The sequence below is a fragment of the Anser cygnoides genome, chromosome 7 (assembly GCF_040182565.1).
Source record: "Anser cygnoides isolate HZ-2024a breed goose chromosome 7, Taihu_goose_T2T_genome, whole genome shotgun sequence".
NCBI classification, from domain to species: domain Eukaryota; kingdom Metazoa; phylum Chordata; class Aves; order Anseriformes; family Anatidae; genus Anser; species Anser cygnoides.
In genome coordinates, this window is record NC_089879.1 from 18,025,907 (window position 1) to 18,052,145 (window position 26,239).

Below are 26,239 nucleotides of genomic sequence, written 5' to 3' on the forward strand. Positions count from 1 at the left end.
TTTACTGTCCAATTCAGCTTTCTCAATCTATGGCCTCGCCTACGTAAGAAAAACAACATGCCAAATACCAACAAACAAGCTTTTAATAATCTAGAATTGGCATCTCAATTGTCAGAAAAGACTAGAATAATTCAAACAAGTATCAAACCCTATTTTTTCCAGGACCTGATGTAATCATTGAATTGTTATATATGAGTTCTGATACCACCCCCCAAAACCAATAATCAAACTTGTAATATTATTAGTTTGAAGTACTGTAAAATGTAAAGCTGTAGCCAGAACGAATTTTCTTATATAGTCACTAAAATCTGATTCTCCACAGAAGATACTAAAAAACCCAACTGTTGAGCCAGTTATAACCACAGGTAAGAACTTCTAGAACTTTTTTTTTAATGGAAAAGAATAAGATTTGTTTAATGGTTCTCTTGTTTCTACGTTTCTAAGAAATATGAAGGCAGTAGAATGCACACAGGCTTATATGCAGGAAAAGACTATTGAAGATAAGAGCCATATAGAGACTTGCCTTTCATATTCAACTAGACATTTCTAGTGCTTCACTGAATTTATTTAGGAATTTTCTAATCTAGAAAAACATTACTATAGGAAGAACAACTTTTCCATGCCAAGTTCTGCAGTTTACAATGGATTCTAATCACCTTTTACGTAAGGACATCCCTTGATATCTTGAGCAAGGCGGAGTGTTTTTCTTTTCTTGTCATTTGATATAGGAACCAGTAAGTCATAAAAACATTCATTGTATATCTCAAAAAATGAAACCCAAACAGAGAACTTCAAGTAATTTTCCATTGTTGTGCTAGACTGTTCTGATCCTTTAAAGAGTTCTTCCAAGTCTGTCAAGTACAAAATATTACAAAGTCAACATAGAGCTAGTAAAGGGAGTTGCATTTAAAAGTGAGTAAGTGACCTATTATAGCAGCCTTCTCAAAAAAAAGCAAGCTTTCCATTGAAATTCCATCCCCCTTAAATATCTGGAAGTCATATTCTTACCCTACACATTTGCAAAGACACCTAAAACTAGAACTTGTATTTCCACTTCTAAAATCTAATCAAAGAGCTTAGTTAGAATTACTCAAATCTCTTCAGCATCTTCAGAAGATACAGAATTAAACTGACTAGTATACTTCATTCTGACTTAAGGCAAACTTATTATTTAGGTATTTTTTAAATGCTAAAATTGTTTGTTTTCTTTTTCCTAATTAAATAAATACTCCAGAAGTCTGTCAGAATTCCGTTACAGACCCATAGCACAAGCAGCGCTACTTTTCCTTGCTATAGTTTTACCTTATATAATACCAGTTTAGGATAGATGCACAGATAGTCTTCTAACCATTTAATCCTTGTGTTTTCTGTCTAGATAGCTTGCTCATTATTCAATTCAGTCATAATAATAATAAAAGGACCATTTGGCATTTAACATAGGCCAGAAGTCAGTTATTGACCTTAAAAAGCATCGCCAGTTTTTTTAATGGTAGTTCTTTAGTATCAAACATACCCTTAGAATCAGCTGGTGCTTTGCTGTTAGCATTATTTTGTTGGTCCACCTACAAAAGAAAACAGAGACTTTAGGATAAAGCATTGAAGTGCAGCTTCAGTACAGCAGTTACTTTTGTAACAGCTCTACTGTCCTACTGGATAGCAATACAGCATAGTTGTAATATGCCAACACAAAAACCCTGGCTATACGTTATACCTGGTTCAATGCACTCGTATACTCCTACTGAAAGGGTTGTGGGGTTTTTTTTTTTTTTGTAAAATCATAGAATATCCTGAGTTGGAAGAGACCCATAAGAATTAAGTCCAGCTCCTGGCTCCAGACAGGACCACGTCAAAAAAAGTTAGACCACATCCAAGAGCATTGCCCAAACACTTCTCAAACTTTGACAAGCTCAGTGCCATGACCACTTCCCTGGGGAACCTGTTCCAATGCCCGACCACCATAAGGTCGGTTACCTTAATACTCATTCCTGACACTTCCCTTACATCAGGCCTTAAAGCATATAGTTTTCAGGTTTCTGATCCCGAATAAAAAAATAGACTCCGGAAAAATAGAGGGGTGGGGAGCCCACATAGGAACAGGATAATTTAACAGCATGATTGGCAATAGCCTGGTTGTAATCTGCATGTTAATCTTAAACTGCTGAATCTAGAGTCCTGAAGAGTTTTTTATTATTGTTATGTTGCTAATTTAGGACTTCCATATCTTATGGTGTGCTAGGTCAACCCTCCTCAGAAGTAAGAGGCAGAGCACTTATTCACTTCAGAATTTAAGCAGCTTATTGCTTCCTAATGCATGCTGTAGAAGTGTTGCACAACTGAGGTAAAGTCTAACCTTCGGAAAGATAAGCCAAACTCCTTCAAAAATTCAAAATAAAACATGACCCTACAGCTAGCACTAATGATGTCTGTACACACACACACACACACACTCAGTTCCCAATCTTAGTTTATTTTAAGTACAAAACCGCAAGTAAGTTCTCATCTACCAAAGAGAAGATGAGAACACTCAGCTACCAGAAACAGTACGCTTCAAAAGAAACATGGATTACAAGCCGGATCATGTGTGCATGTGTTTACTTAAGGGTATATTTCCTACAAAGCTGGGATTTCATGAAGTGATTCCTGAGGCAGCTGTTTATGTAACCAAAACTTCTAAGTTTAAGCCTTACAGATACAAAACACCCACCCAGATATGGTTCTGTTTAAGGAGATGCAAGCTTTGCTACCAAATCTGTAATCTTAATATTTTCTTTGTGAGCACAGTTCTAGAAACTAGAGGAGGCACACATGATGTGAACAGATTCATTCACTGTTACTGCAGCTATCTGCACACACCTGTTTACATCATTTTATTCCTACATCCTCACTCAACCTAGATCAGTTTTACACAGCTTTTTTCCCCATACACACACAGAAGACAGTTTGTTTTTTTCCTGAAGTACTTAAAGACTTTTGGAGCTACACTGAATACATGCCTGTGCCTTTAAAGTAGGTTGTACTGCCATCTGCCTTCCACACCACAGAAATTCACACTTAACTCACGGATAAAATCAAGGTAACAAACCCCACAAGTTAGAATACCCCAGTAACACCGAGCACACCACTAAGGAAATGCTTCATTCTTTTCCAGTGGAAAAAGAAAATAGCACAAGAATCCCTCTCTAGTTCTAATTTGTAGCATCTGCTTTTTTTTTTTTGTAATACTCCATCCACTCCGAACTAAAAAACACCAAGAAAGAAGTATGCTAATGCAAGACAGCCTCCACAACTGTAATTGGACTAAGCAGGTTGAATTCCAGACAACTCATGCAACTGAAGTGTATTTTTGGACTGTTCAGCAGTTAATGACAGCTATCTGCTAAGACTACCAGAAACCTATTTTGTTTCTAATCTTTAGAGCTCCACTGGCTTTATGCCTCTTCTGTTTCAAGAGAATTTTTGGCTTCCTGTAAGTATACAATGCCAAACTGAAAGAGTTTGAAATGGAAATGACCTGAAGAGCATGAATTTCTTCCAAGTAACCCGGAAGCCAGTAAACTGTTTAAAGGTACATACTTCTTCATGTCCCCACAGACAGGGGTACTACTTACATTCAATTCTTATTAAGGAACAATGACCCCAGAGGATAAGTTAAGTGCTTAAGCTATAGAAGAAAACTTTAGAGCTTACATCCTATCAAGCATTCAGCCACAAAACAAATCCACAGGAGACCATGGCTCATTAGCTCTATTGCTCACTTTACTGCTAATTTGAGCGCCTTCCCAATGGTAGATATACCCATGCATAAACACAGAAGCCTCTTCCCATTGAAGAACGAACAGGAGAAACACTGAGCTATCTAATATGAATGTACTTATCATAGAAGTGCTCCTCTACCTCTTTTGTTAGACGAAGTATTGAATTTTTAATAGCAGTTTCTTCTCTCACTTGGTCGTTAGTCAGCTTTACATAATCTCTACACCGATGGGGTTTGAGATCCATTCCTGTGTACAGCCTTCCTTGAATACTTTTAAACAACATATCCATAGTCCTCGGCAGAACACCAACATCATCTTCTGTTCCTGTAAGCAGTAACCAAAAGAAAGATCATCCCAGTTACTATTGTGAACAAGATACACACATAAATGAAGACAAAGATAAGTTGATTCCAATCTCAAGGTATACATGAGGAATTTGGAGGCCAGTTACAGCCTGAAGTAATATTTTGTGTCCTTAAGTCAGGGTGTTTTTGCAAAGTATTGGCTTTAAGCAGCAGCTCATGCTCTACCCCTTTGACAGTACAGGATCCAGCATAACACAGACTGATAGCAAAAACAGTATAAGCTTAGCCTTAAGAGAAAAAGGTTTGAAAGTCCATTGTGAACACTAGTGAGACCATATACCGGAAAAGTTATGGAATGCTCTATAAAAATGCATAAAGAGATAACTTTGAAAGACTTAACTATTGAATAATAGTAAGAATTGACAGGGCTGACTGGTGAAGTCCTAGAAGCGTAATACCATGAGAAAGTGTCAAATCTGAAAATGCACGAATCAAAAAAGTTAGTGAATAACCACATCTCATAATATACCCCAAACCAGTTCACATCAAAAAAATGCTATTTCTATTAGAACAAGAAAGAGTTCGCATTATCACCCCTGATTAACGATAACTGAATTCACTGGCAGTAGTCTTCAGTTATAATTCACCTAACAGAACATTACTTAGAATGACACTGAACCTTGTGTCATAGGAAATTCACCTTTATTGAATTGACTGATCACTAGAAGACCGATAGTCTTCTACTACTTTTGTGTATCAGGTAATTCATATAGCATCTAGAACTGCTGGAAATATTATAATGGAAGAAGGGGAACTTTGGTTCCCTGTAGTCACCTCATTTGTTAGGTTTGTTTGAAAAATAAAGAACGACATCTTCTGGCCAGAAAGGATATTGAGCTTTAACAGTACAAAAATAAGAGATCCTGCCTCCTGACGTGCTGTGATATTATTGCTAAACTCAGATACCTGAGGCAAGGTATAAATACTTAAAAGTAATCAAACGTTTCAAAATGTTTATTCTCTGCCTATGACAAATTTAACAAGCTGACATACTTTCTTCAAATAAGGAATAGCATTTAAGATACATATGTACCTTTCATGTAGTAACAACAACAAAAAAAGAAATTAGCCTGTTGTAGAGTGACTTATATATCAGGATGTGAGAAGTGTGTAAAACATGTATTTTTTCTTAACCCCCCACAGCCCCACGTTGACATTCAAGACACCTGACTAAAACTGTTCCAGCCTTACAAAAGAATATCACTATATGTATACATAAATTCTGGTAGTGGCTCCAGTTGCTGTCAGTTTAGTGATATTTGTTATGGAACAAGACTTTCAAAGGTAATTTACTAATATTCAAAGGAAGACAACATGCAGGTTTTCTAGTGTCACTAAATAAAAAAGTTAGAACAACTCTACCAGATGGAATTCTCACTTGGATAAATGAAGAAAGTTAGTTCATTAGTTCAAGGAAAAAAATAAAATCACTACTCATACCTAGGAATGTGTAGGTTTTCCCAGCATTTGTAACACCATATGTAAAAATAAGACGACTATGTCCTTCTAAGAAATCTTGCACTGGTTGCTTCATGGTACCTTCAAAGAATTCTTCTTGAGTTGTTTCAGGCCCAAAAACCTGAACGTTACCAAGAAACTGGTTAATATCTTTATTTTGTTTAATCAATCTATTAAAGACTTTTAAAGAACCAGGTATTGTACGTTTATAATCTTAGACTAGAAGATTAAAAGAATTTTGCTTGGTATTAAGTAATAGAAGTCAAGCAACTTTTTTTCCCCCATAAATAACTTAAAAGCTTTTAAAGACAAGTCATTTACCTGTGAAAAAGTAAACTTCTGTATCTGCTGCCCAGCAGTTTTTTCACTCAGTCGATTGAAGGAATTTTTAGGGGGCTTCAGTATAATACTTGTTGAGTCCTCAAGTAAAATACAGTCCTATTAAAAGGAAGCAAAAGCAATACAGGCATGAAAAAGAGTAAAAAGCTCACCTTACAGGAAAGATATATTACATTGCTGTTGTTTTTTAAATTAAAAAAACGTCACACCTGTGGTTCATTTTCTTTTTCCAATGATGTAAATGGCCTAACACGCAGGCAAACTTGAATGTGTCCTTTAGACTCCAAACTGCTCATCTTAAAATAAAAGAAGTTAAGGAAGTTAGAAATTTGACTAGATTCTTGGTTTGATATCTAGCATGTTAAGGCATTGCTATTTTCATTAGGCTATTTTGGACAGATTCATTTAATGACACAGGAAGCAAAAGTAACTCACTACATCAGTTTTCACAAGCACTCAGGCCCCTACAAGAGTTCCCTGTGATAACTTAAAGTTTCAAAACAAATAATATTGCAGCACACACGTATACTGCATTGCAAGATCAAAATATATAAAAACATTCTGTGATTAAGCTGCACTGATCTGACATTAGCCTCATCCACATATAAAACTGATGCACGTTATTAGGCGCATCACCACAATTTTGTCTATCCTATGCATATCCTTCAAATTAAAAGCACAGTAAAGATGCTTTCCATCTCCTCTGTAAAATTGTTATGGTTCTTATCAAGGAAAGAACTACCTTAATTAAAACAATCAAAATAATGCAAGCATTAAAGCTTTCTTACCTGGCTTGTGTCAGAGCTTGATGAAACCAATGAAAATTTGTCAGAGAGATCTGCTTTAATATCTTCCACACTTACTGGTCCTGTTCTTTGAGGCAGCTCAGCACTAGTAACATAGGATGGTCTGAAAAATTTCTCTTCATCCCACGTTGGCTCCATCCTGCATGATATATCATATATTAAAGTTTTTTTGTTTATTTCTACATAATGTAAAGTTTCTAAACTCTGACAGATGATGTGAGGCTAAGTGATAGCCGTAACTTCTTTCGGGAGAGGGCTTTCTTCACACTGTTCATAGCTTGCACAGCAAGCTTCCGATACTTGGGCAGAAGCGTTGACATCACAAATCATTAAGACCAGCCACAGTTCTTTCTGTGAAAAGCAACTTGTCCTGGTTCCAGCTAAAATAGTGTTAGTTTTCTTTCTTCATAGTAGCTAGTATGGTATCATGTTTTGGATTTAGGAGAAAAATAATGTTGATAACACATGGATGTTTTAGTTGTTACAGAGCAGTGCTCACACTAAGTCAAGGACTTTTCAGCTTCTGGTGCTGCCCTGCCCTTGAGGATGCCAGGGGTGCACCAGGAGCTGGGAGGGGACAGAGCCAGGACAGCTGGCCCCGACTGCCCAGAGGGATGTCCCATGCCACGTGTTGTAGGGCTGAACAATAAGACTGGGGGGGTTGGCTGGGGTGGGGGAAGCTGCTGCCCATCCCATTCCTGGACATCACTCAACAGGTGGTAAGCAATGGCATCGTGCATCTTGTTTTCATTTTATTATTTCCCTTTCCTTTATCTAAACCCACGAGTTTTACATTTTTCCTATTCTCTCCCATCTCATTGTGGAAGGGGTGAACACACAGCTGCAAGGTGCTGTGCTAAACCACAACACAACTATTTACCAGGAAAAAGCCTTTTCTGTATACCACAACCTTGCCAAAACCATGGTGTCTGCTGAGGAAACAGTTACACATGCTATTTAATAAAAACAGCCACATTGTTCCATATTTGCTTCGTCATATTTGTACTTAGTGCCTCGTTAGAGTACGAGCTCATTGCAAGACTAATCCAAGCTCAATGTTTATCTCCACAGGACCTAGTAAATAGATGGTATTACAAGATAACCCAATGTAGCTTAACATAAGACAGAATTCAGAGACATTCCAAAGCCTAACAGACAGTTTTAGCTATTAAGAGGACAGTAAAATCCATCATCCATGTACATCATGCCAGAGTAGCAGCTAAAGTATTGTTTTTCAGTCATTTAATCAGGAATTTGTTTTTTTTTTTAAATCCATGATTTAATTATTTTTGTGCATCTCAATCTGGGCAGTGAAACACCTATAGGAAATGAAAGCATAACCGATTCAGTGTTACAGATAATAGAAAGGTAAAACTCCAGAATAACCTCTAAAAAATGCGTTTTACTTAGAAAATGAGTGTATTTTGCCTGCACTTCATTCTCCTGTCGCTTGTTCCTGTGATAAGAGACAGTTGTGATTTCGCAGCTTTTATTGCACGTTAGAACAGCTCGTTGGGCTGTTACTCACACGCCACGGCAGCAAGTGTCCTGGCAACCAGACAACTATTTATTGCCTGGCTTCCTACTGTTTTGGACAGAGTGATTCAGCCGGCTTCTAACCCCCCATCCCCATGCCGACACCAGAGCAACGCACGAGCGCTGTCTCCCTAAAGGCAGTAGGGGACACGCAGCGCTCGTTAGAGCAGCAGGGCTGCCTCAGAGCTCTTTGCTCCTGACCCCAACGCTCCCCCCGGTCCCGTGCGCCCCATTACCGTGCGCCCCATTACCGTGCGCCCCATTACCGTGCGCCCCATTACCGTGCGCCCCATTACCGTGCGCCCCATTACCGTGCGCCCCATTACCGTGCGCCCCATTACCGTGCGCCCCATTACCGTGCGCCCCATTACCGTGCGCCCCATTACCGTGCGCCCCATTACCGTGCGCCCCATTACCGTGCGCCCCATTACCGCCGCTTTCTTTACCTACAGTACGCAAACGGCTGCGCCCCGCGTCGCCTAACGGGCACCGGGAGGGCTGCACAGTGCGCACAGGCCGGCAGCCGCCCTGCCAGAGCCCCCGGCCGGCACCGGCTGCGCCCCGACCCGGCCCCGCCGCCCCTCACCTGCCCGAGAGCTGCGGGCGCCTCACACCGAGCCGGCCGCTGGCTCTTTTCAAATCCAGCCAATGGCAGCGCGCCGCGCCGCGCGGCATGCTGGGAGCCGGGAGGGGGCCGGCCGCTGGAACTGATTGCTGCGGACGCGGCGCAGGGCTCGCTGGGAAATGTAGTCCGGGGGGGGGGGGCGCTAGGTGGCGGGGCCTGCTCCCAGCAGCGGCTTGCCCCGGCCCGGCTGCCGCGGGCTGGGCGTTGGGCTCCTCCCGTCTCGGCTGGGGAGCTCCTGAAGCAGCAACGAGGGAAATCCTCTGGCTTTCTTGTCAAGGCAGCAAATGCCAATCACTGTCCTGATCACCCTGTTCCAGAATGGCAGGGCACGGTAACGTACAGCTCTCCCGGTAACGTACAGCTCCGGTAAAGGTAACGTACAGCCCTCCTGGTAACGTACAGCTCTCCTGGTTACATACAGATCTCGCTAACAAAAATCACCACAATTTCTCCTTAGGCTCACTCAGGAGACCTCTGAACTCTAACAAGGACCATCTGTGTGCTGTGCGTTGAAATAAAAGGAAAAGCAACTGAAAGTCGTTAGTAACTACTAAACCCAGAGGTTTGTTTTTCATTTGAATAAAAGAACACCATGTAAGTGCAAGCAGTTCTGTAAAAAAAACCAACAATCCACACAGATCTTGTATCAGCAGTTTGGGTAAGGTTGCCTTAAATCCCATCGTTCTTTAAACAGAGGCTGTGTCATCAGCAAAAGATGTGTATTTGATCTCAGTTTGGATGCAAGCCATTTTGCAAGAGTTGCTTTGTTTTAACAGCACAAAATGATGTAACTTTGAATTTGAAATCGTTTGCTAAACAAAAGCAAAAAGCTCCTGTAGACTCTTTGAGTCTATTTTTTTAAAAGTATCCTAGTTTCTGTTGTGAAAAAAAGAGTGAATTGAAACTACTGAACTAAGCTAATTCCATACTACCTTTCTTCATATCAGGAGGGGATTAAAAATAGCTGTCAAAGAAAGGGAAAAAATTGCTTCTGGGGCAAACCTGGAAGTTCTTCTCTTCCACCTGCTGGGAAGGAAAGATGAAGATCTCAGAATATTTTGCAAGGTATGTTCTGAAAAATGTTGGGCTATTTCCATCAGAATTTTTTTTTCTTGCTAAGGTGGGGAGCAGAGCAAAGGATATGCTACAAGCAACATTTTGGTTTTGTTTTAACACTAGATTTCTGAAGCTATTTTTATTAAACTGCACATGCTGCATAACTTAACCTAGTATCATCAACATCCTAAAAGAGCAAACTAAAATACAATTTAACATGTGCTCCTAACCTCACACAAACTGTGATAAAGAAAACATTAGATCAGCATAACCAACCCAGCCTGTTTTGGCGTGAAAGATGATGAAACTCCATCTATGTAAATAAACTTTATGGCCTTCTACCAATATAGTCTCCTTAAGTGGTTTGTGCAAGGACAGCCAGTTACAACAAATACCTGCTGCCAAAACTATTAACTCATTACCTTCTGAAATTTGATTATGTTCTTTTCAAATTCTCTGTAACTTGTGGAGCAAAGTTGTCACTCTGCAAGGGGGTAAGATTTTTATAAATGACTTTTTAGAACTCTCACCATTATCCTTGGAAACATATGCTCCTTGTATTTGGGACAGGGTTCAAAAGTTGTGGGTAGTGTACTCATCTGAGTAATGAAAAGATGCCTTGTGAGACAGCTTATCTCAGTTGGTTTTTACATAGCTGTCAGAAGTAATTAGAGACACAGTCAGCACCACTGGGACTTGGCCCAGCACCCTTCAGCACATCCGAGCAGCAGCCAAACCAGGACTGGCTCCAGTATCTTTGTAGTCAACTCACCTTCCCCAGGGAATTAATAAAGTACTTCAGTATCCCGTCACTGTCCTGGGTCCACTGTGCTTCCCCTGCGTTTGGCTCACAGAGACAGACTTCCTTTCCAGTCTGGTTGGTGGGAAAGTCCTTCTGTGGGGGTTAGTTTGGAGCTCATTGGCACAGAAAGCTCCTGGTTATTGTTGTAGTGTATGAAGCGTGTTTGTTCATTATTTCCCATGGCTATATTAAGAAGGAACGAAGGGAGTCACCAGGTGGCTGTAAGGACCTTGAGGCTCCCTGCCTGTTGCTGTCTAGGCCGGAGAGTTGAGAGAACTTGGTGTAAATACTATAACTGCAAAATTGATAACCCACTGTCCTATCTTAAGACAAACCAACATGACCGGTTAAGGAGGGAAAAACACCACATACCAAGCAGAGGAAGACTACCGCCTTCATCCGTGCGACCACCAGAGGGACCGGACACGACCCCCTAGCAACAGTCGACACAGCCACAGTACCAGGCAGGGGGGCTGCGTAACGCCGGAAGAACCCGATGATAAAAGGGGACTGTGAGGGGGGTGGGGGGCGCGGGCCGTCTGAGGAGCACGGACTCCCCGGCCGCCCAGCGCTGTTTTGCTTGCTGGTCGCTTACTCAATAAACTAATTCTTTCTGGCTAAAAGAGTAATTTATAACAATTGTCACAGGTGTCTTAGCAGAAAATGGTGCGATGCTTGAGTTACCTTCTTGGTAGGCGCTGCATGAGCCCCTTTTCACACCATCCTTCAGGGCAGTGCTTGTCATTTCTCTTGTCGTTTGCACAATTGTGGACGCATTTCACACTTCCCTTAATTTGAAGGTAGATAGAAGTACCCTCACTGTCCCACCCCGATCATTTGCCTTCAGGTGACATCATTTCTAATGTGTATGCAGCTAATTTTATGAACTCATCACTTTGCAGGCTGTTCATTTGCTTTTTATTTTTCTCCAGTGCCATAGGTGTGTTTTCCTTCACCATATCTTCTAAGCAATGAGCTACATCCTCAGGCTTTCGATTCCCAGTTTGTTCCGTACCATTTTGCTATGACCAACTGGCTGCTTTACTTTGCTTCCTGCTCATTCCTTATAACATCTCCATTTGGTTTTCCTTGGAAGGTGGTCTCCTGGTGCCTGAAACCTCGAGGCTAGCTTTAAAGGCACAAACTTAAGAGAAAAATGGCTTGGATTCTTCAGTGCAATTTAGAGCTTCAGGGTACGCCTGCCCAAGCTTTCCCTTCATCCCTGGAGCACAGAGGCGGTCACTTGAAAACCGGCAAGCGTTCGGTGGCTGTCTAATGCAGGCTTACTGGCACAGCATGTCTTCCCTCAGTCAGCCACGACAGACTGCCAGACAGAGCAGGTGACAGCACCGGGGCTGGGCTGGGTGGCCAGGGCCTCTTCTCTTTCACCCAGTTCCCCGGTGGCTGTTCCCTCGGGGTGCCCGGTGGCGCAGCACGCTGCCCTGGGGGTGAACTGGCCCCAGCCCAATTGGCCCGCGGCTGGGGGCACAGCGGAGTTAAGACGGCTTGTCTGGATGCCACATGGTGTGCACGCTGCGCTCAGCTGCAGCCTGGCCGCCTGGTCCCATGCCTGTGTTTTGTGTGCTGCATGTGATCAGCACGCTGGTTTTAAGTCTTTGAAGTTCTATTTAAAAACTCGTGTATGATAAAGATAGCATTACTTGTTGAGCGGCAGTGTGTTGCCTTACGTAGGAGAAGATTTGGAGTGTATTTGCTGAGATTATTTTGTTCAGTTGTGTAACTCAAGACTTAGTTAATCTTTTTAAACTAAAGTGTTTTTTAAGAGTGCAGTTGAGACAAAGAAGCTCTCAGTAATTCTTCCTGCTTCTCCCTCTACCCTCTCATTACTCCTTCTGCCCTTCTTTATTTCACAATACTCTGTTGAACTAAAGAGATCATTTAAGCTGTAATCAACCATTTAATCTTGTAACTGAAAACATTTCAAAATTATTTATATTATTGTGCTACAGAAAAAAATAAATCACTGCATTGAAGGTCTGGTCTAGCATTTTGAAATGGTTACCAATTGTATGAGGGTACTTAGGTTCTTAGATTATTTTAATTTGAACAGCCCTTTAATGAGCACATGTAACAAAGTGCCTTGTTCTATACTGGCTTTTATTGTTGTTCTGCCTTTTCTAGGGTCTTTCTGTAACTGGTGACAAATACCTCAAGACCACTACGGTGGCTAAGGATTTGTTGCTTTAGTGCTGAAAGGAGCTGAAGCATTTGGACATCAGTCAGCTGATCAGGCCAAACAACACAATACCATATTAGTCAGTATAATAGCAAAAGTGGCCTTTGTTGGAGAAAATGGGAAAATATGTTTTCACATCGACACAAGTATTTGTCCCGTTAATGTATCAGTTGTTTTGTCTGACTTATTCATAGCAAATGGTGTAGTTGGTTATCAGGTGTTTACCATGTCTGTTGTGAATATTAAAACAATTGTTTAAAATACACAGTCAAAGTATTTTGTAAAAGTGTAGTTATACAAGAAAAAAGGGCTACTCTTAAATTAAGTGCTTATTATTATTAAGAACAAATCTGCATAGATGGCTTTTCCATAGAAGTGGTTGATAAGTATAACTTCAGGGGCATTTGTGATGTGTCCTGGAGCATTAACTCCAACCCAGCCAGTTCCAGTACGCTGTCTCGTTTTGTGTTAAGATTGCACTGCATCATGTAAGCTGGGTACTCTTGAGTTACTGGTAATCACGTAATTGGGGCTGTAGGCAGAGAATCCACAAGCAGGAATATTGATAGTATTGACTAGACATATAATATTCTTCCCTCCTAATCGACATTATGCTGATGGCTCAGGGGATACCATTAAAAATGGTTTTAATGGTTTTGCAGCAGGAATAATAAATTGAATCATCTGCTCAGTGGCAAAACTCACACCACCTTCTCTGTCTTCACACAGATAGGCTCTTACACCTTTAACTGCCACTGGACAAGGTTATTGCCTTCTTTCTTGTTTAAAAATTGTTGGGTAATATTGTTGATGCAGAAGGACAGACACAGTCTAGGCATGCTGGCTGCTTCATAAAATGTTTTCTGTATGCGCTGCTTAGATTTCATGAACATGTATTTGAAGTGTGTATCTAAATTTTATTTGGTTCCCTGAAATACTTTTTTATTTCTTTTTTTTTCTAAACCTGGGCTTAAGTTCTGCAAATACTTGCGTAGTATCTTTCTAGCTCCGGGTCTGGGACTAGGCCTGTTGCTGTATTTTGCTATACAAGATATTACTTATTTTCTTTGCAGATTGTGTGTTGGCTTGTAGCCTCCAGGTAAAGGACAGGGGATGAATTCCAGATGTAATTAGTAAAATTTTACTTCTCTTGATGTGTTGCTGATTCTTTTTCAGTCATCCATAGAGCTCTTCAAATATCAATATAGGTACCCATAATTTAATGTTAAAATCTGAGGACTGACTTTCCAAAAATGAAATATATGTTCTTGTGTGTTTTTTTTTTTTTTTAACAGGGGTTTCAGAAGTTTTATTTCAGTTCTAGGCTTCTTATGGAAATTATTCATATTGCAAGAAACTCGAGCTTTAATCCTTAGGGTGACTTTTTTGAGAATACTGCTGCTTCTTTTGCAGTGTTACATACATGTTAGGCTATACGTAGTGGTCTAATGGCTCCAGAGCCCTCAGAACAGCCCCAGAAAATTTTACCAAAAGAAGTCATTCTGCTGATGATCACATTCTCAACCTTAGTTCTGTCGTTTTACTAGAAACTTGGTAAGAAGTACATTGGAGCATGAGGTCAATACAAACCCAGAATAATGCAATGCCGAAGTAGTGAAACTGGCCGAATGCCAAGATATTTCTTAAGATACATACATATTTATTAGTTTCATGCACAATCTGCAAGACTGGATGCTGCAGTGTCTCAAAAATATAAGGTGTCTCAAAAAGATGAGGTTCAGGGGCCAGAAGATCACTGCTTATGTAAGATGGGCTAAATCCAAGGAGCAGGATATGTTACAGTGCAGCCACTACAGTATTTCAGTGTAGTATTACTCATCGTTCTGGCTCTTATACCCAGGACATAGCTGCGTTTATTCTTGGCAGCACCACTGTCTGTCTTGACCTCAGAAGCTAGTGCTGTTCTCTGGCGTTACGTACTGTTCCTCTGAATGTCAACATGGCTTTGGGCACTCTTAGCTTCTCCTTGAAACCATGTGAAGATGTGGATGGAGTGGGATAGTCACCCCACTGACCTTCAGATGTTGGATTTGGGCTTCCTGGAAAGAGTGGAGAAAAGTGCTCAGAATTGTTTCAGGCATAGGTTAAATGCTTGTTCTGGAAGTGCTATTATGCTGCCTGGTACAGCTAAACAACGTGACCACAACCTGAATTGCCCAGGAGGAACCTTGCTTTCTTTACTAGCCTCTTAGTTTAGATATAAAAGTTAAACATGTACTATTAGGTGACACAGTTGTCCTACAACATGATAAAAAGCAAGGAAGGCACATTTAGAAAACAAATTTCTTAGCCAGTGACTTATCTCTAAAGTACTTGAAAGTAATGGCTCTTTGATAATAGAAAATGACCCAGAACATTTCCTGTTTCTGTGTGAGGTCATCCTTTTTTTTTTTTCCTTTTACCCTTCTGAAGCTTGTATTTTAGTAGTATATCAGGATGCACAGTGCCTATCATGTAGGAAAGAGAAAAGGCAGGGTTTTTAATACATGTCAAACATCTGTCCGGAGTGGAGTGGTACTCCTGAGAGGAAGGGCCTGGGTTTGTGCCATGCAGTGCTGGAGAGAAACACAGCCATCTTCCCTGGAAGTGGACCGGCAGGTTAAAGGTGATAAATAGGCATGAAGTCTCAGTTGCTTCTCAAAAGGAAGGTTAATGAACAGTTAATTGTTTAAACACATTCTTACACCATTATTTTCAGCCAGACTGACTGAGCAGGTCTGCATGGTCAAAGTAGTGCTGGGGCAGCAGAAGAGCAGGCAGAAATGCTGGTGGGACAGGAGGGCAGGGCTGCTTCTCTTCTGTTAGGCCCTCAGAGATCGGCTGCGTTGCTTGTCAAGTTGCATCTTTGGCAGTTCTTCAACCAGAAGTCAAATATGCTGGCTGGAGTGCAGCCTGATATGCTTGCCTTTGGGCATATCTGGACTAGTGCAGGTAGAGAATTTCCAAGTGTAGCTCAACGTAGAGTTCTTCATTTGATGTTTTTCTGCCTCAGGTTGTCACAACATGCTCCAGCCAAGGATAAATGAAGTTTTGAAACAGGCCAGGCTTCCTTCCTCAGAGTTTGCACGCAGCTAATCTGAGGAAACGGAAAGGTTTCCACCAAAGTGATGAGTTTTACCAAGCTCTGGCTGGTCTGACTCTCAGAAGGTAAATCCATTTTTGCAAAAACAGAGATGAAAATAGCCAGATTCCATTGTCAGTGAAACCTTTCTGTGTTTCTCAGTTTCCCCTGTGCTGTTTCAAGAGACTAAAGGATTTGCCTGCAGTTCCAATCAGGTGCTTTTGTATAAAGTTGCCATGTGTTCTCATGCTACCATGAGAATACCTTACCATATATATGGGTGCAACGAAGAATACAAAAAAACTCACTTCTTCATGCACGTTTGAAAATACACACATTTATAAAGCATCATAAAATCTTTCTGGGTGAGTGGCATTACATAAAGTGAAGATACTTGTTCCAACAGTTAACCTAAATATTCTATATAAACCAGCATTCTGGCATTCTGAAAAGAACCAAAGCATGCAACAATGTATGGGTAAGGAGGAATCCTGTGATGCTAAGGGTAATATTAATATAAAGTTAGAGAATGACTCATTTCTAACTGTGTGACTCATGCTCTCAGTAAATAAATTACCCAAGACAAATGACTCAGAAATAGATGCTGTAGTATTATTATTGTTTTAATCAGATGGCTATTGCTGTTGCAAATAAACATGAAGCTTGATTTCAGATATAACAAATATAGCTGTACCCTACAAATTATGTCGTAGTGCTGCTTGAGAATGTGCTGCACATGCCAAAATTGCTTATCTGATGTTTTGTTTTCAGTTTTAGGTGGATGGTATGGCTAGCAATGGGGTGTCTAAAGCAGCCTTTAACATGGCCACTAAGAATCTCAGCAGTGGACTTGGACAAGAAAAATCTAACGTGGTAGGTATTTCTTTGCATCTGGGAACTGGAAACAGTGGTTTATTAAAGCCTTATCACAGGAACGTTCCTATAAATAAACTTCTCACACCAAAGTTCTTAACAAATTGTTTGATGAATATAATGGAGAACATTGATACGGGGAAGATGGGAGGATCCATCCCATCTTTGCTTGGGGTCAATACAGTACCTTAGTAAAACTCCCCTTATGGAGACACGTAGTGTTGTATCAGTAAGAACCTAAATGCCTTGTGGGAGTTGTACTTGATATGGTTGGTTTTGGTATAGCTTATCCTAAAACAATTTAGGAGAGAATGGAATGGAGTCCTAACCTCAATAATGATAAGCTTTATGTCTGAGCAAATAACTCCATGTTCTTTTTTCCCGAGCATACTGTTTGGTAATTTGGAATAATAGTGCTTTCCATATTGTAGACTTCTGTAAGGCTAAACATACTGGCTATTACTGACTGCATGCGTTCCTGATAGGCCATCATCATTTAGAATATTAGCTAGGATCTACTCTTAGAAAACCTTTTTTTAAATTTTAATAAGCTTGCTTATTATCAGTTAGTTTAGCCTGCAGATAGTAATAGAATTTATAGCGGTATTCTGGTAATTTCACGATTCTGAACACAGAGCGATACCGACCAAAATGGTGAGGTCACTACCTGGGTGGAGATGACAGCACAGCTTGGCACTGCTACGCCTCTTCCAAAGTATGGCCTTAGTTACTCAGCCCAGATCCACTTTGCTTGAGCCCCCATGCTGTAGGTACTGTTCTGGATGTTTCCAGAGAGTGCTGCTTACTTGTCTTCTCTGCATCAAAGAAGAGGAAGAGAGCGCAAGGGGGAATTACTAAAGCATAAATGAAAGACGAGGAGTACGCAACTTCACAGAAGTTCCCCAACAAATGCTTCCTTAAAAAGCAGCTGTGAAAGGCTGCTGGTCACAACTCCCTCTCCATTCCTCCTCCCCCTGCCCCTTCTTTTGTGTTTGTTTTTCCCCTTTGGCTACAGCTTATAAGGTGGTATCATAATGCCAGTCTGATTTGACGGAACCACAGCTAATGCTGATGCATGCTTATGATGGGAAGAGAACACAGACCGCAGACTTGGGAACACTGGCCTCTTATTAGGCAGTACTGCGACAGGAAAACGTCTTAAGAGCAGTGCCTCAACTAGTAGTTTCTATTCCTTTGCTTTTGTTCAATTGTAAATGGAGTAGACAACAGATCGAATAACTATTGACGTAGAGAATAACACAAATTATGTCAAACAAGGACTTCAAACAGTGTGTTTTGAGGTCAGTAACCTCTGTGCCTAGAACTTTGATCACAGTGGTAACAGCCATAACTTAGGTGGATGTACATGCAAAGATAAATAAGTGGCTTTTCACTGAATGTTACAAGCAGAACAACAAGATGTTGGTGGGGTGAAAATGTGCGTTTCCAATAGGCTCAAGGAGCTTCAACAAAGGAAGCTAATACTGATGAGTTAATTTGTTGAAACTCCAAGCAAGGTTGGGTTTTTTGTTTGTTGTTTTTTTAAGAAAAAAACAAAACAAAACAAAACAAACAACAAAAAACCTGAAATGGATCCTGGTTTCAATAAGTAGCTTGAAGGAGGAGTCTTTCCAGGGCCCTGCCATATCAAATGGAAGACAGCATGTTCTGTCTGATGAAATGTAAGTTTGACTGCTAATCAGCCAATCCAAAACATTGCTAGATTAATAGACAAACTGCCGTGGATACAATTTCTGCTAGATTAATAGACAGTTTGCTGGGAATACAGTTTCTGGGGAACTGAGGCTGTTTGTTGAATCTGTGATCGGCTTGAGATAAATAGGAATTCCGTTTCAGGAAATTAAGATATTTACTTCTGATGTTTTTCCAACAGAGTTGGAATCTTTCAGAGCTTCACTTCAGTGCTGACCTTGTCTGGGTACATGCAGTACAAATCTGAGAATGATTGTGGAATCCTACAGCTATGTTTTCCACTTGAGGGGGCCTGGGTATTTTCATTTCCATGTTGGGGTCAATCTGAACGCAATACTGGTTTTAGTTTAGAGGTGAGAACTGTTCTTTCTCTGCTCTCTCACTACTTTCTGTTTTTAATTATTGCTTTTCTCTCTTTGAATGAGAGGTGAGAAGAACAGTTTTTCACAGTTTGTGAAGTGCTTGAAGATCTCTGGGCACAGAGCGCTACATAAGCGCCAAGCATGTAAATTCAGAACTGTTCTGCCATTTTGCTTTTCCCTTACACCGGTCTGTGCTGTGACTCGAATCAATCTGCTTGTAATCAAATTTAAACTTGTTTGGTGACTAGGCGTGGAAGATTGTTTTTAACCACAGACTTTCTAATTCATTGAAACTAGAACTCCTGCCTGATTTCTCTCTGCAGGAAGGAGATCCCAGTAAACTTTTTATTAAGCATTTTCACTGATTAGGTAGTCTTTCCTAATCCTATGAAAAACAGTCATGGTGTGTCAGCTCAGTGCTGTTTGCATTTGCATCAAAATGTGGGAATTAAAATGAACTGGTTTATCTATACATTGTTTAGTTTACGTGCTCTGAGAGAATCTAAGGTAAGAAAACTGGCATAATAAGGAAGTCATAAATCAGACTGGATTAGGGTTTTAGGTCAGGTATCTCAGTTTCACTTTATATTAGACTTGTTGTGCCTGTGAATGGAAACAAGATCATATTGTGTTACTTGTGGGGATTCTCTTATTTGCAGTTGTCCACCACTGACGCCTCATGATTACTGTAGCAGTACTTTTGTCATACCTTCACGTGGCGGGGTAGTTGTACCTTCCTTCCTGGCTTGCGTGCTAGCTCTCTTTCTCCACTCTCGCCCATTCTAAGGGGTGATGGAATGAAGGTAAGGTACATGGCTCTTTTCATCTTTTGATGATTTTAGAGCGGTTAGGCAAAAAGTATTGGAGACCAACATCTTAGCCCCATCATTTCTGCTTTGAGTGGATATACAGAGGTTTTGGAACCAAAAAAATATCCTTCTGTCCTGTCATATGTGAGATATAAAATGCTTTTGTTTTCTCTTCCCATCTGTGAAATGGCTGGCACCAAAACCAGCTCTGTAGCTTCCTTATCTGACTTCCTTGTCAAAATTGAGGATAAATACAACATATTTGGTTAGCGGTGTTCATGAGATTAAGGAGTCTACATGTGCATCATCAGGACGTTATGTGTGAGTGTCAAAAGAATGTTTTGGTCCCAAGATGTCCAGTCACATCTTACAAGATATTAAATACTTGGTGTACATCTTTCTGACCCGTTCAGATTAGTCATTGATTCAGAGAACTTATTTTGATGACCCAGATGATTTCTGTGGGTCCTAAATTCCCATTAGACCAAGTGTGCATATGGATGATAAGTTATGTTTTATTACAAGAAAATAAATATTTTGGTAACATTAAGGTTCCTGCAGTGAAATGCAAGTCTCCTATACAGGAGAGACCCTGCAAGTTACTTTATATATTTTTCTTTTCACAGTGTATCTAAAGAGAAGACAGAAGTCTGTAGTTATAGATTTTTTTTTGTTTGCATACGTAGTTTGTACTGACCATGTGAAAACCTGAAATCTCTAAATAGGCTTCTTGGGTAAAACCAAATTCATTGCACACAACAGACTATTCACTATAATATTTACTCTAAAAGATCACAAATCCCAGAAATATCAGAGGATGTAACTATGGCAAACTTACCCAATGTTAGCATAATGTTTGGTTGTTTCTCTTCTTTGTTACTAGGTAGCTGGAGCTTTTAGGAACAAATTTGTCATTTATAGCACAGCCCCTTCCTACGCAAGACTCTCTAGTTCTTTGCAAACATGGACTTTAAAAAGATATTTTTAAAAAGATTAGCTTTTGAGTTTCAGTGTCTGTCGTTTTAGTTTAATCTCACAAGGACATATATAAAGTGTTTTCTCAGCATCAAAACCATAGGTAAACCTTTGGTTTATTTATCTGAAAGCAAAGTCATATGGTTCAGGTACTGAAGGTTTAACTCTAGCCTTAGTTGTGGTGTTTGGATGTCACCCTGTGCTTAAATGCTTGTTTTGTTGAGGCAGACATCTCCCTGCTCCTGAAGGTGGTTGAGGAGGAATGCCAAAGGTGTGCTGTTTCCTTTCTGCAGTTATCCCCGTCTGGGGACTAGTTTGGAAAAGGGAAACTAATGTTTGGAAGAGGGAAACTGTGTCCTTTATGTCCTTGGAGAACTAATCCAGCTCTTTCTGGATCGAAGGTGTGTCTGGCCAGAACAGTTCAGAGAGAAGCCTTTTTTCTTCTCCTGCGTACCCGCCTAGGTCTGGTCCCCTGTTTTAACTTGATCCATAACCTTTAACATCCATGGGAATTTCGTGTCAGCATTTAAGCCCTGGGAATACAGAACAACGCAAGTGGAAAATCTCAGTGCGGCTGAATTTTGACAGGAGGACCAGGTAATTTTCGTATCTGGTAGTGCTGGATGAGCAAGAGTTTTTCGTAATTGTCAGTTGTAATTGTCAACTATTCTGTTGTATTTCAAAGTGCTTGTTTTGAAACTGTCACTTCTTTACCAATGGTATTTTGATGGATGGATGATATAAAAACACTGGGTTGAAAGAAACACCATAAATATATTCAGCCAAGCAAAACCAATACGTGTATTTACAGGAGGATAATTGTCTGTGGGGTAGCAGTCATGGAGCAAAGGCTATTGTTCTCTCTACTGAGTGCTCTGCCACTTGTCGCAATCGTTTTTTACGATGATGAACACTATTTCTCAATCAGTGGGTTGTGAAGTTGCATGTTTTCCAATTAAATTTTGTGTATTTAAAGATCAGTGTAAAGATAAGTGTGCTGAGCTAAGTACTTAGGAAGCAGAGAGAGAGTGGATTAACGAATGGGGCCAAAGGAGAGTGTATTTGCAACAAGATTTTCAGCTTTTTACATATGTAATAGTTTGAATCCATTACCTGGTTTCAGCTTTTTTTTTTTTTTTAAACAAACTGCAAAATAGGAACTATGGCAAAAGATGATTCACCTCCAACACCTACTACATCGTCATTGACTTGTACTCCTAAGCAATAATCAAGGACTCGATTTTAAATGTTTACCAATTTGGGGAGTTTTATTTGAAATGTCTGAACTAAGGCACAGAAGGTTTTTGTTTTGTATAAAAGATGGACACCAACAGCTCTGCTGGAGAGTAAAAACCTGTAAATTAAGTTGTAATTGTCTGGTTGGGCACAGAGAAACAGAGGTATTGGCAGGGAAAGCTTTAGCAAGGAAGGGTTGTTGCTCTTCTGTGACTGCTGCGTGCTTTTTTCAGTTTGGTTGAAAGAGGGCAACCACGAACTCTAACCTCATCTCCAATCTTCCTGAGAATATCTGTGGAAACCACTTGGCCAGCAAAAAGTCTGAATGGAGAGACTGGTGAGGCCAGACTACGCCTTTGTACTCTCCTAACTGTTATTCCCGTGTCTTAGCTGGTGTTGTTAGATATACAGGCCGTGTCCTAGTCCAGAAAAACTTCCCAGGCAGCATTCATCCGGCCTTGCCTGGACACTCAGCTTGGGCGCTTGGGCTTAGAGGTCTATCAGTGCGCAATTAGTCGTCAGTGAAGTGAAAGAACGTTTCTCCTGGTGGCTTTTCAGACCACCCATGCTAGGTTCCTGCTTAGAGTGCTTCTCTCTGTCTTTCTCTCCCTTGAGCCAAGCGGTGGGGAGATGAGCTTTGGCTGTGCAGGGGAACAGAGCAGCTCTTCACAAAATCGACAGTTGTTTAGTGTCACAGAAGGCATAATTGAAAAGAGCCAAGAGGTGGGTGGGGAGGGAATGAATGGATGGTTTCAGTGTAACCTTTCTTGGGTTCAATCTAGCAAAGATTTAAGCATTGGACTAAATTTATGCCCTTTGTTTCCTCTGTAACCTGCAGTTTCCCCTCTCAGATGTGTTAATGTTTGGGAAAGCAGAGTTCTCAGGTTGGGCAGCTGTTGCCATAGCTGGGCTTAGCTTTTCTGTGATCACATCTGATAATACTAGAGCCCATCGGGTCCCTTTTTAAAAACTGACATTGCAGTTTTTGAGCTCTTTTGTACCACTTATTTTATGCACCCACCATTTGTCATGAAGTAGTTTTGCTTGACTGTTGGTCTTTTGAGCCCACAATTTAAAGCAGGGAAAAAAGAGCATTAAAACATACTTTAAACATGTATGTCTACCAAAGATATGCATACACACGCAACAACAAAAGGTAATCCCTCCCCAGGTTCTGAAGAAATTGGAAAAGAAATCTGAAAGAAATACTGGACTCCTAGACGTGGCACTTTCCTTTAGATGTGTGTGATATGTGAATATAGCTAAAACAAATCAACAGTATCTGATTTTTGAAACCAATGTTCCTAATATTTTTAATGTTAATTAAGCTGTACTGTATTTATTTTCTAAGAGGAAAAATTGAATAAGAAATGGTATAAGCTAGTATGACATTCCTGTAGTATAGAAACAGGATAAAAATAGAAGTAACCTGAATGGAAATATAAGCAGGAATGGCAGAGTGCCAGCAATCCCTAGGACATAAATCTGCAGGCAGCTAAACCAGAAGTCTGTTTCCTTACACTCTTCACGTTGCATAATATGGTTTGTATAATTTGAGAAGGATGTTGCTTCTTATTAAAGATGTCGCTCCTTATTACCACTTCTCTCCAGAATATGACCAAAGCTTTGTAGCTGACTGGCTTTGAATTCGAATAACAACACCAGTGCTCTGTTGCAGTTTTGGGGGGTTCTTGGGTACTGGGTTTACATGTGGCCTGCACCTGTTTGGTGCTTGCTTCAGCTTTGCCTCTGTCTGGAGCTATGTGAGCCCCACAGAATGAGCAAGGAATTCCTGAAAATTTCGGGCAGAGTTGCCTGCCTGATAAGACACTTGAGTGTGGGTGTTTGTTGTTTTTTGCTTGTGTGTTCTTTTTTTGTTCCCCCCATTGCCACTGGGCTTGAAACTGTAGGGCTTGGAGTACAGTGCTTTTGCTCCTGTGGTAGAGTATCTTAACCACGACGCGGTTGCTAGTTTGATGGAACTGACAGAGTTAGAGTGTTACAGCCTGGTTCCAAGTGTTTATGAACAAACAAGTAGAGGTGATACAAAGCTGGGCATCTGAAGTGCAGGCAGGAATGGAATAATGGATGAAATGTTTGCCATCCAAGTAATACGCAGAGAGTCAGTGTTAGCAGACTAGTTACACTATAGCAATACTATGTACACCTCAGGGCATGAGATTCCGTCATTTTAAACCCTTACAGGTGATCACGTGATGCATTAAACATCCTCTAATTTTATCCCTTTTGTCTTAATTTACATTGCAGAAGAGGTGAAGAATTCTGAGACTAAAATTGAGGGGATATGCAAAACCTTTTTCGAAATTAAGTAATGTAAACTAAAACAAAAAAGTGGTATTTTGAAGTGCATAAATCAGTTCGTGTGATATTCATCGGCACAAGAGTCTGAAATTGTTTTGGTAAAGCAGCACATTAGTTTGAAATGTAATCTTTTCACAGTAATGCAAAAAATTTGGAAAGTGTTGATACCTGACAGAGAGCTTACAAGATCAGGGAAACTTGTGCACTTAGAATGGAATCTGTCCTTGTATGCAAAACCTGTTGACTGATTTGGACCACTCGAACATTGCTCCACGTTTATATTTTCTCCAATATTATTTGCGGGTGACACTTCCTCTTGTTGTATTGCCTCTGAACTTGTGACTGATGTGGATCATATCCTAACAGAATATTGTCCTAACCTCCTTCTTCCATTCAGCACAATCCATTCCACTTCTACCCTGGACATAATTGTGCAGTGTCTACAGCAAAACATTAGGGAAATACTAGAAATATAAGATTGGAAAGAATCTCAAAAAGTTACCTAGGCCAGGCCCTCAGTGCATCTAATGCTTCTTTAACTTCATTCTAGGTAATACCTGCCTCAAGTCTAAATCAAAATTCCCGTACCGTAGCTTACATTCATGAATTCTTTCTTGTTTCTCAGCAGCCACAATGTATTTCCTTTGCCGTTACCCATTCCAGGTTTGGATATCCTTTCAAATCTTTCCTTTCCTAGACTAAAACTCGGCGTTGTCATTTTATCCTTTGTTAGTTTTCTGGAAGTTTACTGCCTAAGGTTGGATGCAGTACTTGAACCAGGTACTACATTCCATTGCAGAGTCAGCAGAAGGGCTGCTTCTCCTACCACAAGGAAACATAAGCGTGCAATTAAATGTGGTTTTGCTTTGGTGGAGTAAGGTAAAAAGTTGCCACCCTTCAGCCGAGTTGTGGTAAGTGCCCACGCGTCTACTCCCAGTTAGGCTGCAGTTGCAGAGAAAAACAGGTTTGAAGAAATGATCTCCTGCTCCGCATCAGGCTGGCTGTATGTGCAGTCAGTTCCTGGGTCACGGATGGAGAAGGCACCAGCCATTGCTGGCCAAGGGACAGAAGCAGCAAGGACTCCTCGTGCCCTGAGCGGTCCCAAATATCACTCATAAACCCTACCCAGCCAGCTGCCTACTGCAAACACGGTTATGCAGGTCCCTGAATACCAGCCCAGGGAGCAGCGGTCTTGGGTTTAGTTAGATTTCATTCAGTAAGGTGGGGAGTTCTCGGTGACTTCCACAGTTTTGGGAGCCCCACAGCTCCTAGCAGCAAATGCGTACACTGCCTGCAGTCCTCCCCACCACCTTCAGGGCAGCTGCCTGGGGGCTGGCGATGGCAGCAGTTGCTGGTGTGTCATGAGGACGATTCCGAGTCCCCGGAAACTGGTTTTAGGAGGAAAAATGTTCGTGTTGGTCGTTCTCAGACACACTTTTCGCTTCCCCAGCTTCGCGCACGGCTCGTTCTCAGCGCCGTGCGTATCGCCCGGCCCGGTCAGGCGGCGGCGAGGATTTGACGTTCCCTCTCAGGAAGCCGTTTTTCAGCACGGCATCCCTGTCAGGAGGCGGCCGGCACGGCTCCGTGCCCCGGGGGCAGCGTGCGGAGCGCTCATTCCGGGTGCGAGGAGGAGCCGCGGGGCGCCCCGCAGCTCGCCGACGGCCACCCCGCGAACGACCTTCTCTTCTCCTCAGGGCACGGCTCTCCCTGCGGCACGGCCGCGGCCAGGCGGGGCGGGGGCCAGGCGGAGCCCCGGGCCCGGGCGCCTCCAAGGTCGCTGCCGCCGGCCCCGTGCCGGGAGCGCGCCTCCCCCCCCCCCCCCCCCCAAGGCGCGTTCCCGAGGGCCCCGCAGGTGCCGGGGGGGGCGCGGCGGGCCCGGCCCCTCCGCAGCGCGCTGCGGCCACCACGCCTGCGCCGTCCGCCGGGCT

The 26,239-nt window shown here is 41.5% G+C and overlaps 1 protein-coding gene and 1 long non-coding RNA gene across 6 annotated transcripts in view; one reads left to right on the forward strand and one right to left on the reverse strand.

Moving 5' to 3' along the window:
• Positions 1–8,989, reverse strand: part of KIF20B (kinesin family member 20B) — a 39,088-nt gene extending 30,099 nt beyond the window's left edge. For 3 of the 5 annotated variants that reach the window (XM_048069152.2, XM_067001080.1, XM_048069151.2), the window contains exons 1-8: positions 8,846–8,989; positions 6,706–6,862; positions 6,127–6,213; positions 5,900–6,016; positions 5,561–5,699; positions 3,895–4,079; positions 1,514–1,562; positions 657–851 (exon numbers count right to left, since the gene is read on the reverse strand). In XM_048069152.2, coding sequence (XP_047925109.2) covers positions 657–851; positions 1,514–1,562; positions 3,895–4,079; positions 5,561–5,699; positions 5,900–6,016; positions 6,127–6,213; positions 6,706–6,862; positions 8,846–8,934 — 1,018 coding nt within the window. In that variant the 5' untranslated portion in view covers positions 8,935–8,989. Of the gene's footprint in view, positions 1–656; positions 852–1,513; positions 1,563–3,894; positions 4,080–5,560; positions 5,700–5,899; positions 6,017–6,126; positions 6,214–6,705; positions 6,863–8,705 lie in introns of all 5 variants that reach the window. The other 2 variants (XM_048069155.2, XM_048069153.2) reach the window with 2 other exon arrangements.
• A 53-nt stretch (positions 8,990–9,042) lies between these two features.
• Positions 9,043–13,721, forward strand: LOC106043917 (uncharacterized). Its single transcript, XR_010833020.1, has 4 exons — positions 9,043–9,256; positions 9,342–9,446; positions 9,832–9,949; positions 11,072–13,721. It is a non-coding gene; the product is annotated as an uncharacterized lncRNA (long non-coding RNA).
• The last annotated feature ends 12,518 nt before the right edge of the window (positions 13,722–26,239 follow it).